Below are 15,321 nucleotides of genomic sequence, written 5' to 3'. Positions count from 1 at the left end.
CCACTATAGTGTTTCGAGGGTCTACACGATATGCCAGGTTACCAAAGCCATGCTTTAAGTGGTAGAATAGCCATAACGTCATCGAGACGAGGAATAGCTGCAGGATCCTGTCTATTTGGTGGCTTTTTGTTTCGTAGATCATACGCTACTGTCCCATCTGATAATTCAGATGCCCATTACGATTCCAAGTGGCCCAAGAAAGATAATCCAACACCTTATGATTTGTTTGATAAAGCCGATGGCTCCGAGGTTGATGCGAGAGCCCTTAAGAGGAAGTACCATGAATTTGCGAAATTATACCATCCAGATATCTCACAAAACATCAGAATAATAAGGTCACCTATAAATCAGATAAAGTTTGAGAGTAATTTACTTACTTTAGATGAAAAATTGCAACGGTTCAAGATAACGACTCAAGCTTATGAGATTCTTAGCGATCCTAGGAAAAAAAGGTCATACGACACTAGTCGGAGCGGCTGGTCTTACGGACCACAGAACTATGCCTCCACTATGGCCACTCAGTATCCGGGATCGCATGGTTACAGGTCCGATAGTACTTATGCTTACTGGAATGCGGGGACTTGGGAGGACCATAACAATATGAAGACAGAAAAGGAGCCAATAGATGTTTGGACTCTCTTTCTATGGCTCTGTGGTCTGGTCGTCTGTGTGCAAGCTACTGCTTTACTTACTAGAATCGAGGATTCTCTCACAAGCAAAAGGTATACGCACGACGAAACAGAACATGATCTCACACAATCATATACGAACTACGGACTAGATACAGACAAGGTTTCGAGATTGAGAAGATTTTTGTGGTTCAGAACTTACGGGCTTTACAGGACAAATGCAGATCTGGATCGAGAGGCCAAGAAAAATGAAGAATTGGTTCAAAATATGATAAACAAGAAGGAACAGAAGGGAAAGACGGCATCTCGGAGTTAACAAACTCGGCAGACAAGAGGAACTCTACATATCGAAAAACACTCAATCAATAGTACCATTTCGTGGGTTAGTCGCCTAGGGACCGACGATATACGTGAGTACGTTGGGGCTGGTACCCATCTTGGCACGTTGGCCGTTCGCTCCATTTAAGATGAAAGAAGTGAAAGAACATCAATTGGCATCTAATGGTTGCAACAATTTCTTAGCCTGAATTTGTCGTTGTCAATGTCCCTGTCCAACGTATTTGGTTTCTCAGCACTTTGGCTTCGTTGATGAAAAGAGAATACGAAATTCTGAGAAATAGTTGTTTATGCAAACCATTTGTTTTGCCAAATCAAATTTCAACAGGTACCGAAAATTTAATACGAAGTCAGAAGGACCTTCATAGCAAGTGTTTCAAGTGCACATATTGACGTCTTCTCATCCAATAGGATAAAGATGAATATGGGAATGTCGCCTAGCCCAGAAATCTATGTCACAGACCTATTCTACCATCTATCCTCTATTCTGTTTAAACCCACCTTCTTTACATCAGGCCCTTCCACACAGCCGCTGTACGTGTTGACAGTTCTGTTGGTCGGCAACGATTCCCACACTAATTTTCTATAGCCGTAAGTATCTTTGATCAATCATATCATAAAGCTAAAGACTCCAATTCGGAAATCAAGAAAATATGCCAGATAGTGACAGAGCTGTCCAGTCACGTTTCTTACGCCTTACCATTTTAGAGGCTGAACTTGCTGCTCAATATCTTATCTCTCTTAAAGTCTGGAAAGGTATGATGGAGCTTCTTTTGCTTCGCTAAAAAATGCAGCAGAAACCTTTCACCAGCCACTTAGATTCTCACACTTCACTAATAGACATTCGAGCTATTCTAGTTACCAGGATTATGCTCGATAGATATTGATAGCGTCTTCAGAAAATGGGTCCTTTCGCAGGCAAATTTACCAATGTAGTTTCTATGGCATCTAACTGACAAGACAAGGGACAACTGTTACTATTGAAATTTCGAGGACGCTCAAGTCTCGCCGCTCATAGCTTCCTAAACATTTGGTTTAATTAAGCAACTTTGCACAATGATCTGTAAGCTCAGCGACAACGGAAGTCTAACTTGTGAATAATCTTGCATTTTACATATATTTCAAGCTCCATGTGCGTCACTGTTGAAATTCTAGCACGCCAGTCTGCAAACTTACTTCGCACATCTAGCTTACCGTTTTTTTATAAATTGTAGTTGAATCTCTTGGCAACATCCTCAATTTGATAGCTTGAAGAAAAGGCATTTGTTTCCACGAGTCTCTTTCATATGCAGGTAGTGATCTCATGGATCAACCCTAAGGTCTTGGAATTCGATAACAAGCATTGTATCCAGCGGCACAAAAACAAAGACATTAGAGAATCCATTCGCACTTTTATATTAGGAATGGGTCGTGACAGATCTTCAGCCATCTCCGGCATTGCTAGGATCAACTCACGAGCGGTCTTGTATTTTTGTAATTTATCATGAGAAATCAGGAGAAAACTTCACTTCATCCGTCGGTTAACGAAAACGTTCGTCTCTCCAATTAGCTGGGATAGTAATCTTGTAGCACCTGAACAAGTATCCTACAGATCTTTTCCTTGACTCGTTGTTACGTTTTGAGATCAATCAGATGATATGATTGCATGGTGGAAGGATAGAAAGATAAAGTAGGCCAGAAATGGGTTGTAAGGACCAGTAGCTACTCGCAGATACCGTGGCCGTAATACTTCGACCCCAAGTCATTATAGTGATCAGATTTTTCGAGGCATTCATCGGCTCTGTGTCTTTGGCATTAATCAGAGTTCAAGCATCAACTATTCATCCCTTTTGTATCCTGTTTAACCTTAATTGGAACCAAGTGGTGAATGAGATCCTTGTATTTTGTTTTTGCTTATCTCCCACTACTTTTTGATCGGCTCGAGCTTTCTCTCATTATATCTCTTTCGAGAAAAAAGGCCTTCGATGGCTAACTCTGAACAATTATCAAGACTTTCTCAAATAAGCACATAAACCATGGATTTCAACAAGCCAGACACGGTTTTGAATTTGCAAAACATCAGAGATGAATTGGTCAAGATGGAAAATACCATCATCTTTAATTTCATCGAAAGGTCTCACTATCCGACTTGCCCATCGGTATATAAAAAAAATCATCCTGGGCTTGCCATTCCAGAATTTGACGGTTCTTTCCTAGACTGGGCTTTGTTGCATATGGAAATGGCTCACTCTCAATTGAGAAGGTTTGAATCTCCAGATGAGACTCCATTTTCCCCAGATAAGATCTTAAAACCTATCTTGCCTAGCATCAACTATCCACAGGTCTTGGCTACTTATGCCCCTCAGGTCAACTACAATAACAAGATCAAACATATTTATGAAAGTGAAATTGTGCCGTTGATCTCCAAATTTGATGGTGACCAAGCAGAAAATTATGGATCAGTTGCTACTAGGGACATCGAATGCCTACAAAGTTTAAGTAGACGTATTCATTTTGGTAAGTTTGTTGCAGAAGCCAAGTTTCAAGCAGATAAGGATTTATATACCAAGATGATCCTGGAAAAGGACGTCCAGGGAATCATGGCCAATATCACAAATGCCGCCGTTGAAGAAAAGATACTTCTCAGGCTGACTACTAAGGCTGAAGTTTATGGTGTGGATCCTACAAATAAAGAAGGTGAAAGAAGAATCACTCCAGAGTATTTGGTCAAGATTTACAAAGAAATTGTCATCCCAATCACCAAAGAGGTCGAGGTTGAATATCTGTTGAGGAGGCTTGAGGTCGACGCTTAGATATCTATAGTCGGCTATCATATTTAGAAGCTAAATACATGTGCTATTCCCAAAGGAGCCAATAAAGTGATCCACCGGAACCCTTGCTCAAACCATGTACGGTCGAAATTGCACAGACTTATTAGTCCCTAATTAGAGTAATACGAACCTCTCACAAACAGTCTCAAACGCTTCGAAATGCTATAATGTCTGAATTTTGATCATGAAGAAGTTTCTCTAGCTCAAAAGCCTCATAGCGAGTTCGAATGTAGCAAAGGTGGCCCCGTTTGCAGGAGCCGCTCTCAGCATGGTAGGCCCGAAACCCTTGAAGAAAGCTTTTGCCCCTTCCTTGGCATACAGCGTTCTTGCAACAGTAACCATCGAACGACCAAATTTGGGTTTTTGCAAGTTATCTGTCTGCATAAGCGATTTTACCACGTCTAATGGGTACACCATCAACCACAAAGCTGTGCCTGACAGTGCACCAAAACCGCAAAGTTTCCATGCAGGTATATCTGTTCTCTTCAAACCTTTTTTAATCTCATTCGCAACTAGGGCCTCATATGTCAGAAAATAAGTACCACATCCCTGTGCCTCTCTCAACAAAGTTGGTGTCAGCCCAAGCATCAAACCCCTCTGACTTCGTAGTTTTCTTATACAGTCCAATGGACCTTTAAACTCTGCGGTAGGCCCCGATCCAGTTTGAGTTTGCAAACGAATTCTAATATGCTCTATAGGCGAAGCTAAGAACGAATTGGCGACACCACTAACGAGACCACACACGTAGTACTGCGGAAGCCCCAGAGTTGCTTGTGGTTGTGGATTGAGACTATGGAAGAATCTTTTCATCGCTTCATTGACACCAAACTGAATAGATACACATGCCCCGACACCAACCAATGGTGTCAGCGTACCTTTATAAAATGCTAACGCCCCTTCATACTTGATCAATCTCCTTACCACATCTAAGGCCGTGGTTGGAGTCGTAGATGTCTGTAAACGCACTTTTGTGGTGTCAAAAGGCTGACCAACCAGGACTTGGGCGATACCACCGGCGGTACCGGCTAACAAATCCTTAATAACTCTGGTCTTATCAACTTGTGGTCGAAGTTCCAAATCATCGATCAGCTGCGGAGCCTGCACTTCTTCAGACATCTTATCGTTTAAGCTCGCAACACAGAATTAGTTGCAACTTTTTTTGAGCCACAAATTGGTTGAGATCACAAATTTGAGCTCAATTACAACTTGAAAAGTGGCGATATTTTGTACTTGACTTGTTCGATCAATTTTTAACCGGCATTGATACTATTTTTTTTCTTCTTATTTTCAACAGCGTCGCTCATCGCGCTATCTACAAAGGCTAATGATAAAGACTGATGGTGCTCACCTCGAAACTTGTAAAGTGGTGTTCCAGTTTATCAAGTCCTTTTGGCGGTAAATGATGGCTATCACGTAGAGGCTCAGTAGAAGGACATCGAGGTCCCCGGGTGGTGTTCGGACACCTAGATCTTTCAGACTTGATGGAAGTGAATTCTTTAGTAGCAGAGCTTGCCTTTTGACGTTTCCTTCAGTATTTGACTCCAAGTCACTTCTAATAATTGCTTGACATTTTTTACCGAGACTCCTCAAACTACTTGTGTAATCCGCTGTGAGATTTTCTGGAACGTTGAAGAGTATGTATAGCAACCAGTTACTGAACCTGATTGCCTGGGGCGGCTTCTTAAACTTGGAGATAATTTTAATCCATTCCTGTGTCATGTATTGAATCAAAACCCAGATGTTTTTTGTGTTGATAATTTGACCAAAAGCCGCTTGAGAGGGCTCGTTTTGCTGCATGTATTGGTACCATTGTTTGAAACCCATCGGCGTCGTTGAGTCATCGTTGGAGATAATCATTGTAATATCCTCGATACCTTCAATACGTTTGTTACGTAACCTTTTTACAACCGATTCAGCCCATCCTTCATCCAACTCGAAAGCGTCATCCTCTTCCGCCTCGGGAAGGTCCTTTAAGACCCTGAGAAGGTGCGATACAAATCCTTTCTCTTCTGCACGCCCGGATAGGTATTGTTTAAGGTAGTTTAGTAGCAGGTTCATCGATTCCTCAGTATGGCGCTGAGGCAGAGGACTGTCGTATAAAACTGTCTTCTTAGCATTTTCGAACCAGCTTAGCCAGTCATCCATTCTTGAATTCAAATTTTCTATACTTTCCAGCGACTTTGTACTGGGTTTAGCCCTCTTTACCGCTATATCATCCTCATCATAAATATCAGCTGCATGCCTCTTAACCTCGGATACTTTGACGGCACTAGTTCTTAAGGCCTCCTGCCTAACACTATTCAGATACTCCACCACAGCGGGATCAACTTGTTCATCATTTAATGCAAATGCTGGAGTTTGACCAAAAACTGAATCTACCGATTGACCATTCTGGGATTCCATATGTCACTATTAGCTCTGCTTAATTTGTGCTCATCGAAAGCGAAATTTCCTGCTATTTTAATCATCAAATTTCACTAAGCTCACACAATCAAACAAGCTGAACAGCCTCATGATCACAACTAAGAGCATATGTCTTTGAAGCGAAGAAGTGAATCTTTGGAATTCAACGAAAGGTATGCTGATAAAGATAACAGAGACACAGATGGTATTATATGCCAAGTGGCTCCATGTCATGATATTTATGTACCTATTGAACTATATGCAAGCCATATGACACAATATCATGACCATCGCTGCGAAGAGTGCGGAAGAAATCTTGTGACTGAGTGCCTTTTGCAGCTCCACCTTGAGGAGCTTCATAACCCTTTTACTTCAAAAACTAATCTGCTATACGGTTGCTTTGAACAGCACTGTGTTGAAAAGTTCAAGTGTCACCGAGATAGGATTGCTCACTTGAAGAACGTTCATGGGTATCCAGATGGGTTTGATTTCGACGTAGTGCGAAATGGGAAATGTTATCAGTAATTTAGACTTATCTCAAAGACTTTGAGAAGCTTGCAAGTACTCAATCATCTACCACTTTTTCTTAGTTTGGCAATGACCATCTCATCAAATTCGGAATCACAAGCAGGGCATTTATTTCCTGGCGGAAGAATGGATAGAACACATAAACAAACTGAGCAGATGTACCCAATCGCAACGACTTTACCAGTCAAATAGCACGAGGTTCTAAAATCTACAGACCCTTGGTTTGGCTTCACAATGATGGGTCTGAGAGATGGATCTATGAACATGGCAGTGGAAAGATATTGTATCAGACCTTGAGTAGATTCTAGATGTAAGTAAACACCATTGGTGGCATCCGTAGTCTGCTGAAGAAATGTACTTTCCCTATGACCTCCAATCTTTACGACATCGATGGGACACTTAAGTTTGGTAGCAGAAAAGATACAGTTCATAATTGGGATATATTGAAAGATCTCATCTCTTCCTCCCCCACTCCCACACGTAATCACAAGTAGCCTGGATTTGAGTGCAATGGTCGCAAGTTCTCTTGAAATTCTGTTGATATACGTGAGACCAGCAGAAATACCTCCTGCAAGTGTGCTCTTCTGAGTTACCTTGTCTATCTGATTCTTTTCTTCTTGAAATAGCTTATACAGTTCTTCAACTAACGTTTCATCAACATTTCTGAATTGTCGGTACATGTCATTATTGATAATGGAGAGATCCTTACCAGAGGTTGAGGAAGAAGTTGCTTTGTTGTTGCCTACGTTACTCTTGGGATAGAGGTACTTGATACCTTGTGAGTGAGCAGCGATCACCGCAACTTGATTAGAGCTGTTGAACGCAAGATGCGCATTAAGGAATACAATGATCGATTCGAAGACGCTAATAATGTTTGCATTCTGGCTTTTCTCATCATCTAGCTCAGCCCAAAGTTTGGGTGCTGTATCTATGACCAAAGTCAACAAAGATGGTGTCTCTTCTGCGTATTGCGACTTAGGTTTTGTGGTATGAAAGGTTGGATCAGTGATAGCATCCATAATGTGTGTATTCAGGTCGTTTCATGACAGTCTTTTGTTTAGTAGCTTGGAAAGTAAGCGAAGTAAATCAATTAGCTTACGCTCGCTGTGATGAAAAAATATCATAATCAGTTTAATGCAAAAATGTTACAGATAGTAAATGTATTATTAACAAGTGTAGTGTTATCAACTACATAGAAATGATGGCCCCGTCACCTATGGAGTAAGCCACGGCCAGTTTATCATTATCGTAACACCACGAGAGGTCGAAACTACTATCTCCATCCTTGGGGCTTTGAAATGTTCCATGAAGAGGCAAAGGATCAATGGATGCAGACAAATTTGTCGAACCTCTTTTTTCTGGTGGAGCTTGAACGTCGTAAACTGTAATCTGGCCATCCATCAATCCAACAGCATACTTGGTCCTGTCTTTTGAGAGCTTTCCCGAAAAGACTGGAACTCCATCAGTCATTGACATTGCAAGCAGCGAATTGTCCACAACAGACCATAACCGTACAGTACCGTCCATAGATGCTGATACGACCTTATCGTCGTCTATCCAATCAGCCGATACGATGCTCTGGGAGTGTCCGAGGAAGCAATTGCATGAGTTACCACTTCCACCTCGCCAGATTCTTATAGCATGATCGTCTGAGGCGCTTAATAAAAGGTTGTTACTTGGATTGAACTTTAATACACTTATAGGACCTTGGTGGCCGTTAAGTCGGCCTATTGGTTTGTTCTCACCCATCTGATAAACAGCCAGCGAACCCTGAGGACCTGGAATAATAAATTTATCATTTTCAACCCACTCGAGATCAACTCCAAGTGAATCGGTAGCACTTTCCTGTGCTTTAAGTTCGAAATGTTGTAGTGCAGTACCTGTTAACGCATTCCATACAATCGTCACGTTTTCTACATCAGCTGTTATGAAATGGGTAGAGTCCGAGTTCCACTTTATGCATATTATTGGGGAGCGATGGAAATTAAGGACATTTTTCAGTTTTCCCTCACTGTTCCACAAACGTAGTTCACCATTCTCTGTTCCGGTTACTATATCTTGACCATTGAGCGACCAAGATAAGCACGTAACTTCATTAGTAGCTTTTTCACTGACCACATTTGGGGCAAAAGGATGTTTCAGCTCGTATTCGTTCTTGATTGTTGCGTTGTCATCGTCAAAGTGCAATAACCTCGCCTGCGAATCCTTTTCACCAAGTGCCAGAACAGAACGTATTACAGGATTCCAACTACAAGTAACAATTTTGGCCAGCTTATGCACTTCTCTCAGTGTCCTTATAAAACCATTTGGCTTGTTTGCCTCTTCGGCACCCTTGTAGGTCCTCCATGACTTCACATCCTCCTCTGAGTCTTCCTTACCACCTGCACTGTCATTCTCATGTTCCAAGGCAAACCTTCCGTCAGTCAGTCGATTGGGGCCTTTTTCCTTTTCCACCTGGAGGGCTTGTGCCAAATTGAAGTTCTGAGTTAAATATGTATTGTCTATTGGCTTCACCTTTCCATCATTCTCTACCAATAGGTCGCACTCTGTATAAAGTATCCCCTTTTGTACAAGCTCCACAAGAGTCCCTAGCGGTACTTCCTTCCCATATTTCGAATCGAACTCAAGCACTCGAGTTTCCTCTTGCAAGGCCAGCGCACTCACTTCGTTGCCCGTTTCTTGGAGATACCTCCAGATTAGATAGTTTAGCTCCTCACTAGTAATGCTCATGCTTCCTGCAAATCAATGCTGAGGAGGACCACCAAGCAATATGTGTCAAGCTCTCGTTTGGTCTTAGACGGTATTGTTTACTGATGATGTACTTTTTCGCCATTCGCCGGACAAAGAATACTATAACATTTAAATCAACTAGACCAACAAGTAAGTACTAAAGCAGACTTGAATTGGCCAATTGAGCTTTTCGATTCGTGACCAGTCATGGTGGATTTCTCATTGAAGAAAGGGAGGAAATATGGAAAACAAGCACAGGGTACTACGCAGCCCAAATCAAAGCCTAAGGCTGGGAAAGCCAGCAACCCCTACAGCGATATGAACGTTTCTGCTCAGTACTCGCAGCTGCCAAAGATAAACGCGAAGGATAAGAATAAAGTGGCCAGCTCAATGCAGAGAAGACTTTCTGTACATAATGCGAATTATGTACCACCCAAACTGGATTATTCGATGCCTTTACCATCCTCAACAGCGATTGGCATGACGAGCTTTAATGAGAATGAAGAAGGACAGCCCCAGAATGTAGCGAGTGACTTGCGTAATTTCGGCAATGTACCTGACGGTAACAATGTGGGAGAGCAAACCTCGGAATCCATACCCAAAGGAGTACCTTTTGCCTTTATGAAGCCAGAATCATTGAGAGCCTTATTGGCAGACCCAAAGTTCAATGCCAAGACCTTTGTGCATGATGCATTGGGTGACGCAAGCGCTATTGAGATTGACAAATTCACTTCAAATCTTAGCGAACTCGCGATTGAAGTTCAAGAGGAAGCTCGAGATAATATTAATACATCCTACAATGAAATTTTGAACGTGAATAGGGATCTTGGTATTGCGAGCTTGGAGTTAAAGCAATTGAGATCGAGTGCAAAAGAACTTACCGAAATGATGCAACAGTTCTTTATGATGGCCGAAAAACGCTTACAAACAGAAAATCATCTAGAGCAAAGCCATAATGCTGCTTCGCCGGGCCTTCTACCACCTGTGCGTGCTGGTAGTATCGGAGGAAATGAGAGAGATAGAAGCAGTGTTGCAATTCTAGAGAGGATATGGGATAACCAATTGAGCACACTTTTCAAAAACGTTGAAGGAGCAAGAAAATACATAAGCGCCTCTCCGGGGCGACATATACTACTGGAGAGCGGCGATTGGATTGAACTCAACCTTGCCACGTTGAAACCTCTACAAAGCGTTCACATATTCATCTTAAACGACATGGTGCTAGTTGCCGCACGACCCAGAGAGAAGCAAAAAGAATTAGTTGTAGCCCAATGTGCTCATCTAAGAGACGTAAATGTAACCCCAGAGGGAGCCTCACAAAAACGGTTGTCTTTTAGTTTTGGACATACCACAAGATGCATATATGAGTGCCGAGATCCACAGGAAGGCCCGCGCTTATTGAACGTCATAAGACGAGCAAAAGATGATTTCCACGATATCTTCCAGGCTGAGGAAGAAAACGCAAGGAAAATAAAGGAGTCTTTTAGTTATCTCCAGTCTACTCAGCAAACACCAGGAAGGGAAGGTACAAAGAGCCCAGTGAAAAACGCAAGGCGAAGCCTTGGAAGTGTGACACCCGGTAGAAATGGTGGTGATGCCATGGATAGCTATCTTTTCCAGAAAATAACCATGTCGATGCACTCAAGAAGTCGTTCGCGGGACGTTACATCTGTCCCACAGAAGTTGAAATTTCTAGACGATGGAGTAGAAGAAATCGATATTGAGTTGGGTAGACTAAAATTTGGTAAAGCTGTTGACGCGCTGAATGCATTGGAAACACAGTTAAAAAAGCTAGCGGATCAGGGAGAAGATGATGATATGATGTTGCATGGACTTATCACCCTCAAAATAAATCAAAGGCGTGATGCTGTCGCTGCCAAACTATCACATACCATAACTACGACATCGGAAATGGCCCCACTAATTGTGGCTGTGAAGAATATGATCAAGTTGGGATTGTCCGAGGATGGACTTGACCTTTTCTTACAGAACAGGTCAAACTACATACAGGACTTGATTTTACAAATCGGATCCCTGGATAACACTGCCAACTATTTGACACAAATCGCTGTAATTCGTTTCCAATCAATCAAGAAAACAATCATCAATTTCAGAGAGATTTTCCAGGAAGACAAGGATAGGTTCTCCTCCATTTTGGTAAATTGGTGTCGCGAAGAAGCCGATCAGCATTTCTTGCTTATTGAAAAGCAATTGCCCAATGATGAGCCAATTTCACCGGCTTCAATCAGGTCATCGAGAAAACAAATTGATGGACTAAAATCAGTCGGGCTCGATTTCGTTTACAAACTTGATGATTTTATAAGAAAGAATAACCATAAAATCCGTTGAACTTACGAAGGTCCTCACAGACATGACAGATGATCCATGGGTCAAACATCACGAAGTTACTTGAGGAAAGTTGATCCATTATTCTGATTCAAAGTCAAATCACGTGACGTTAATCCGTTCTGTGTGATGGGCCAGAAACTTCTAGCAATTTCCTTCAAAAAGTGAAGATCATCGATATAAAGCATTAATTGATGAGACTCACCATGATGAGCTTGGTATTTGATCCATTCTGTTTTGCAGCGGTTTATTGAGAGTTGAGTTTTTACTAGAACAAGCGAGCAGAGATGGAGAAATTATTGCATTGGTCAATTGTCAATGCACAAGAAGATAAGGAAGCAATCGCTAAAGTCGGCCAACCCGATCCTAAGCTTCTGCAGCAATTATTTGGAGGCGGTGGCCCAGACGATCCAACACTTATGAGAGAAGCCATGGCAGTTGTGAGGAATCAGGAAGCAGAATTAGAGAATAGACTTGTGGCAATGGACAATTTTGAAATGCTGATTGAGAATTTGGATAATGCCAACAACATCGAAAACATGAAGCTTTGGACTCCACTTCTAGAGACACTCTCAGATAGTGAAGAAGATCTCAGAGCAGCCGCGTTATCAGTAATTGGTACAGCAGCTCAGAACAATGAACCTACTCAGAACGCCTTTTCTAAGCAAGAGGAAGGTCTAATGAAAATCATTCAACTAGCCAATGATACCAAAGAGCCTTTGAATGTCAGATTGAAAGCATTTTATGCTTTGTCGAATTTGATCAAGAATCATACCGTTTTGGCTACTGAGTTCCTTAAATCGCATGGACTTGATATTATAGCACCTGTTCTTAGTGACCCAAGTTCTAAACCTAAATTGAAGACACGAGCAGTATCCTTACTGAACGCATTTTTGAGCTCAGTCGAGGTAACAGAAGGCTTGATATCGACGCTACGGGAAGATGGCGTGGTGGAAGCTGCGATTTGTTGTCTGCGCTCCGATTCAGAAGTATCCATTGTTGATAGAGTTTTGAATTTCCTCTCACGATTGATTACCGCAGGCATAAAGTTCACCGAGGAAGAAGTTAGTGAGCTATCATTAGGAATGAAGAACATCGAAGGTTTGAAAGAGAAATTGAATGAGGATGATTTTTCCACTGTAAAGTATGTATTATAGAAATCGTTATCGATGAAGAGGGGGATTCGCTTTGGATCTAGCTTCCTGAGCAAGATTTGTATTAACAGTCAGCATTATAAAGTACTTTTTATAAGATGCAATACATCAAACGCATCAAGAGATAATACTTCGCATTTCATCCAATTGATGCATTAGGGTTCCTACAGGTGAATAATTTGTAGAGCCTTTTTTCCATTGCTTCGGTCATAAGATGCTTCCCATCAAGACCTGACTTTAGTTCACCCTTTCTGAAATCTTTAAATAATGCTTGAAAGGTTGGATAAGCGGAAACAACACTGTTAGCTTTCAATTCTGGCATTCTGTTGATCTGATGCAATGTTTGCCGCAGCACGTCAGTTTTATCCTTACCGGACCTGCCGTTAATATGCGAGTATCTCATAAATCTTATGGCAGGGTCCATGCGCTGTTTCCCAATGATAGATATCAGGTTTGGCAATGAATCGGCGAATTCGGCATAAGATGCAACTGTGTGAATTTTAACGCCCCACAATCGGTCTATAAACCTTAACCTTTGTTCTATATCGAACTTCTTCATGCTGAGCTCCTCTAAAGATTCTGATTTTCTCTTGGTGCCAGTAAATCTACTAGTTTGGGAGCCAGTCAGCTGAGACTCTACCTTGTCCTTAAATTTCTTGTTTTCTAAGGCTTCCAAAGACTTTTCTAATTTATTCAAGTCGGAAAGGACAATGATCAGATATTTTCCTGCCTTTGAGATTGCCCTAAGGTCCTTGAAGAGGTACTCCTTGTCATTTCTATACTGTTCAAAAAAATGACGAGCATCATAGAAGACTAAATTGACATATTCTTCCACAGTTATTGGTTCACATGGATAATAAACATCATGATTAAAATCATATTCACTAAGGCAGCTTCTAAAAAAGCGCATTCTGGGAAGCGAATCATCGCCACTTGGTTGAAAGACCGCAGGCGCAATATTACTCTCCAGTTCGCCTTTACAAGCTTTCTTTAGGTTCTCGATCAGCCTCTCCGGCAACTCAATTTGGATGGAGTTGCGTGCTTTTTCGTTGGTCCTTGGTATCTGATTACTCTCTTTGAATGCGCGTTTGTCTTTCTTCAACCAAGTTTCAATCAACATACGCGATTCGTTGTCATCGTAACACCTTCCATGAACGATATATGGAGCTAATCTCGAAACCTCTGAGGCTTGTAAATCATCTCCAATACGCTCCTTATTCTTCGTTGATACATTGACCGAGCTATATGGCTGTGAATTTAGGGAAGTATCAGGGCTAACGGATATATGTGTGTCTTCCCCATCCGATAGGAACTTCTTAAGTTCGAGCTCCAAGACCTTCGGCTTTTCATCAACATCAACTTTTGTTTGCCTCAAAATTTGGTCTTCCTTCTTGGACATAGAGAATATAGGAAGCCTGCTAAGATCAGTGAATGTTCCTTGATTCAGTTGTTTGGTCTCTCGAGTAGAGGTCAGGTGTGTATTATTTTTCGATTCTTCATCATGCAAGCAACTCGAATCTTCGAAGCCCAAGTTAGTTTCAATTGGCTCTCTCAAACCTTGGCTCAAAGCTTTGGAGGGTTTCACCCTGTTGATACTCGAGTCATCACTGTCTTGAACAAACAGTCGAAGGGACTGACTTCGCAGAGTTTGGGAGCGTATTCTGTTTGTAGTCGGAGAAGAGATACAAAGCTCTTCCATATTGTCTTCAAATATTTCGGATGATTCTTCATGTCGAACGTCTGTAGTCTTAACTCCTTTTGAGTCTTGATCGACATATGATCTCAACATCTCCGAGGTGTCAAATACCAAATTGCTTCCCTTTCGGTATTTTCTTCCTTTACTTTCAGAAAAAGGAGATGATTCTTCATCCAAGATATCATATGGCTTACGTTTGCGGCTTTCCAAGGAATGATTGAATATTTCAATCGCCTCAATAGATTGTGGGGTGTCTTGCTCTCCTGTAAAATTCACATCCTGGTGGAATGGTGCATAAACCTCGTCTGATCCCTTTGTGTATTGTGCGCTAGTATCCGGGACAATCTCTACTTGCCTCGGAGAAGAAGGGTAGTCTTTACGATCTTGGATATTCGGGGCCTCTTCTTCACTGATCAACGTAAAAATTTCTGGACCATCCTTTATCTTCTTCACGTAGCTCGAACGAGAGTCATTAGTAGTGTCATCGTCAAGGACCACTACAACATCCTTCATTGTGGGAAGGTTCCCTTTTCAGCCGGTTGGCATTTCAGGATTTCGTGTTGTGTTTATTTTTGAAATGCACGAAACTCTTTGAAGCGCGGATCAACTTAGGTTGACACTTTGAACCAACGGATAGTAAGACTTTCTCCCTCAGGTTCTTTTCTCTTTCTCAGACAGCTGGTTGGTAT

General features: G+C 41.7%; 10 protein-coding genes across 10 annotated transcripts; 5 read left to right on the top strand and 5 right to left on the bottom strand.

The window, feature by feature from the left end:
- Positions 1-30: 30 nt before the first annotated feature.
- On the top strand, positions 31-945 carry JID1 (Jid1p; the record flags this gene model as incomplete). Its single annotated transcript, XM_003680544.1, has 1 exon — positions 31-945. One exon carries the CDS (start codon positions 31-33, stop codon positions 943-945), a length of 915 nt encoding a protein of 304 aa, XP_003680592.1.
- A 2,035-nt stretch (positions 946-2,980) lies between these two features.
- ARO7 (chorismate mutase ARO7) lies at positions 2,981-3,757 on the top strand (the record flags this gene model as incomplete). Its single annotated transcript, XM_003680543.1, has 1 exon — positions 2,981-3,757. One exon carries the CDS (start codon positions 2,981-2,983, stop codon positions 3,755-3,757), a length of 777 nt encoding a protein of 258 aa, XP_003680591.1.
- A 216-nt stretch (positions 3,758-3,973) lies between these two features.
- YMC1 (organic acid transporter) lies at positions 3,974-4,891 on the bottom strand (the record flags this gene model as incomplete). The annotated part of the gene is made up of 1 exon (XM_003680542.1): positions 3,974-4,891. One exon carries the CDS (start codon positions 4,889-4,891, stop codon positions 3,974-3,976), a length of 918 nt encoding a protein of 305 aa, XP_003680590.1.
- A 228-nt stretch (positions 4,892-5,119) lies between these two features.
- Positions 5,120-6,178, bottom strand: BRR1 (Brr1p; the record flags this gene model as incomplete). Its single annotated transcript, XM_003680541.1, has 1 exon — positions 5,120-6,178. The coding sequence occupies one exon, from the start codon at positions 6,176-6,178 to the stop codon at positions 5,120-5,122; it is 1,059 nt and encodes a 352-aa protein (XP_003680589.1).
- A 129-nt stretch (positions 6,179-6,307) lies between these two features.
- Positions 6,308-6,703, top strand: TDEL0C04880 (uncharacterized protein; the record flags this gene model as incomplete). The annotated part of the gene is made up of 1 exon (XM_003680540.1): positions 6,308-6,703. One exon carries the CDS (start codon positions 6,308-6,310, stop codon positions 6,701-6,703), a length of 396 nt encoding a protein of 131 aa, XP_003680588.1.
- Positions 6,704-6,747: 44 nt separating this feature from the next.
- Positions 6,748-7,725, bottom strand: TFB4 (TFIIH/NER complex subunit TFB4; the record flags this gene model as incomplete). The annotated part of the gene is made up of 1 exon (XM_003680539.1): positions 6,748-7,725. One exon carries the CDS (start codon positions 7,723-7,725, stop codon positions 6,748-6,750), a length of 978 nt encoding a protein of 325 aa, XP_003680587.1.
- A 169-nt stretch (positions 7,726-7,894) lies between these two features.
- On the bottom strand, positions 7,895-9,436 carry SIF2 (Sif2p; the record flags this gene model as incomplete). Its single annotated transcript, XM_003680538.1, has 1 exon — positions 7,895-9,436. The coding sequence occupies one exon, from the start codon at positions 9,434-9,436 to the stop codon at positions 7,895-7,897; it is 1,542 nt and encodes a 513-aa protein (XP_003680586.1).
- A 207-nt stretch (positions 9,437-9,643) lies between these two features.
- Positions 9,644-11,785, top strand: EXO84 (exocyst subunit EXO84; the record flags this gene model as incomplete). Its single annotated transcript, XM_003680537.1, has 1 exon — positions 9,644-11,785. One exon carries the CDS (start codon positions 9,644-9,646, stop codon positions 11,783-11,785), a length of 2,142 nt encoding a protein of 713 aa, XP_003680585.1.
- A 284-nt stretch (positions 11,786-12,069) lies between these two features.
- Positions 12,070-12,939, top strand: FES1 (Hsp70 nucleotide exchange factor FES1; the record flags this gene model as incomplete). Its single annotated transcript, XM_003680536.1, has 1 exon — positions 12,070-12,939. One exon carries the CDS (start codon positions 12,070-12,072, stop codon positions 12,937-12,939), a length of 870 nt encoding a protein of 289 aa, XP_003680584.1.
- A 136-nt stretch (positions 12,940-13,075) lies between these two features.
- On the bottom strand, positions 13,076-15,145 carry MMS4 (Mms4p; the record flags this gene model as incomplete). The annotated part of the gene is made up of 1 exon (XM_003680535.1): positions 13,076-15,145. The coding sequence occupies one exon, from the start codon at positions 15,143-15,145 to the stop codon at positions 13,076-13,078; it is 2,070 nt and encodes a 689-aa protein (XP_003680583.1).
- Positions 15,146-15,321: the final 176 nt, after the last annotated feature.

This window comes from Torulaspora delbrueckii, chromosome 3 (genome assembly GCF_000243375.1).
Source record: "Torulaspora delbrueckii CBS 1146 chromosome 3, complete genome".
NCBI lineage: Eukaryota > Fungi > Ascomycota > Saccharomycetes > Saccharomycetales > Saccharomycetaceae > Torulaspora > Torulaspora delbrueckii.
Note: the sequence above shows the minus strand (reverse complement) of the source record. Positions and strands in the feature narration are given on the sequence as shown.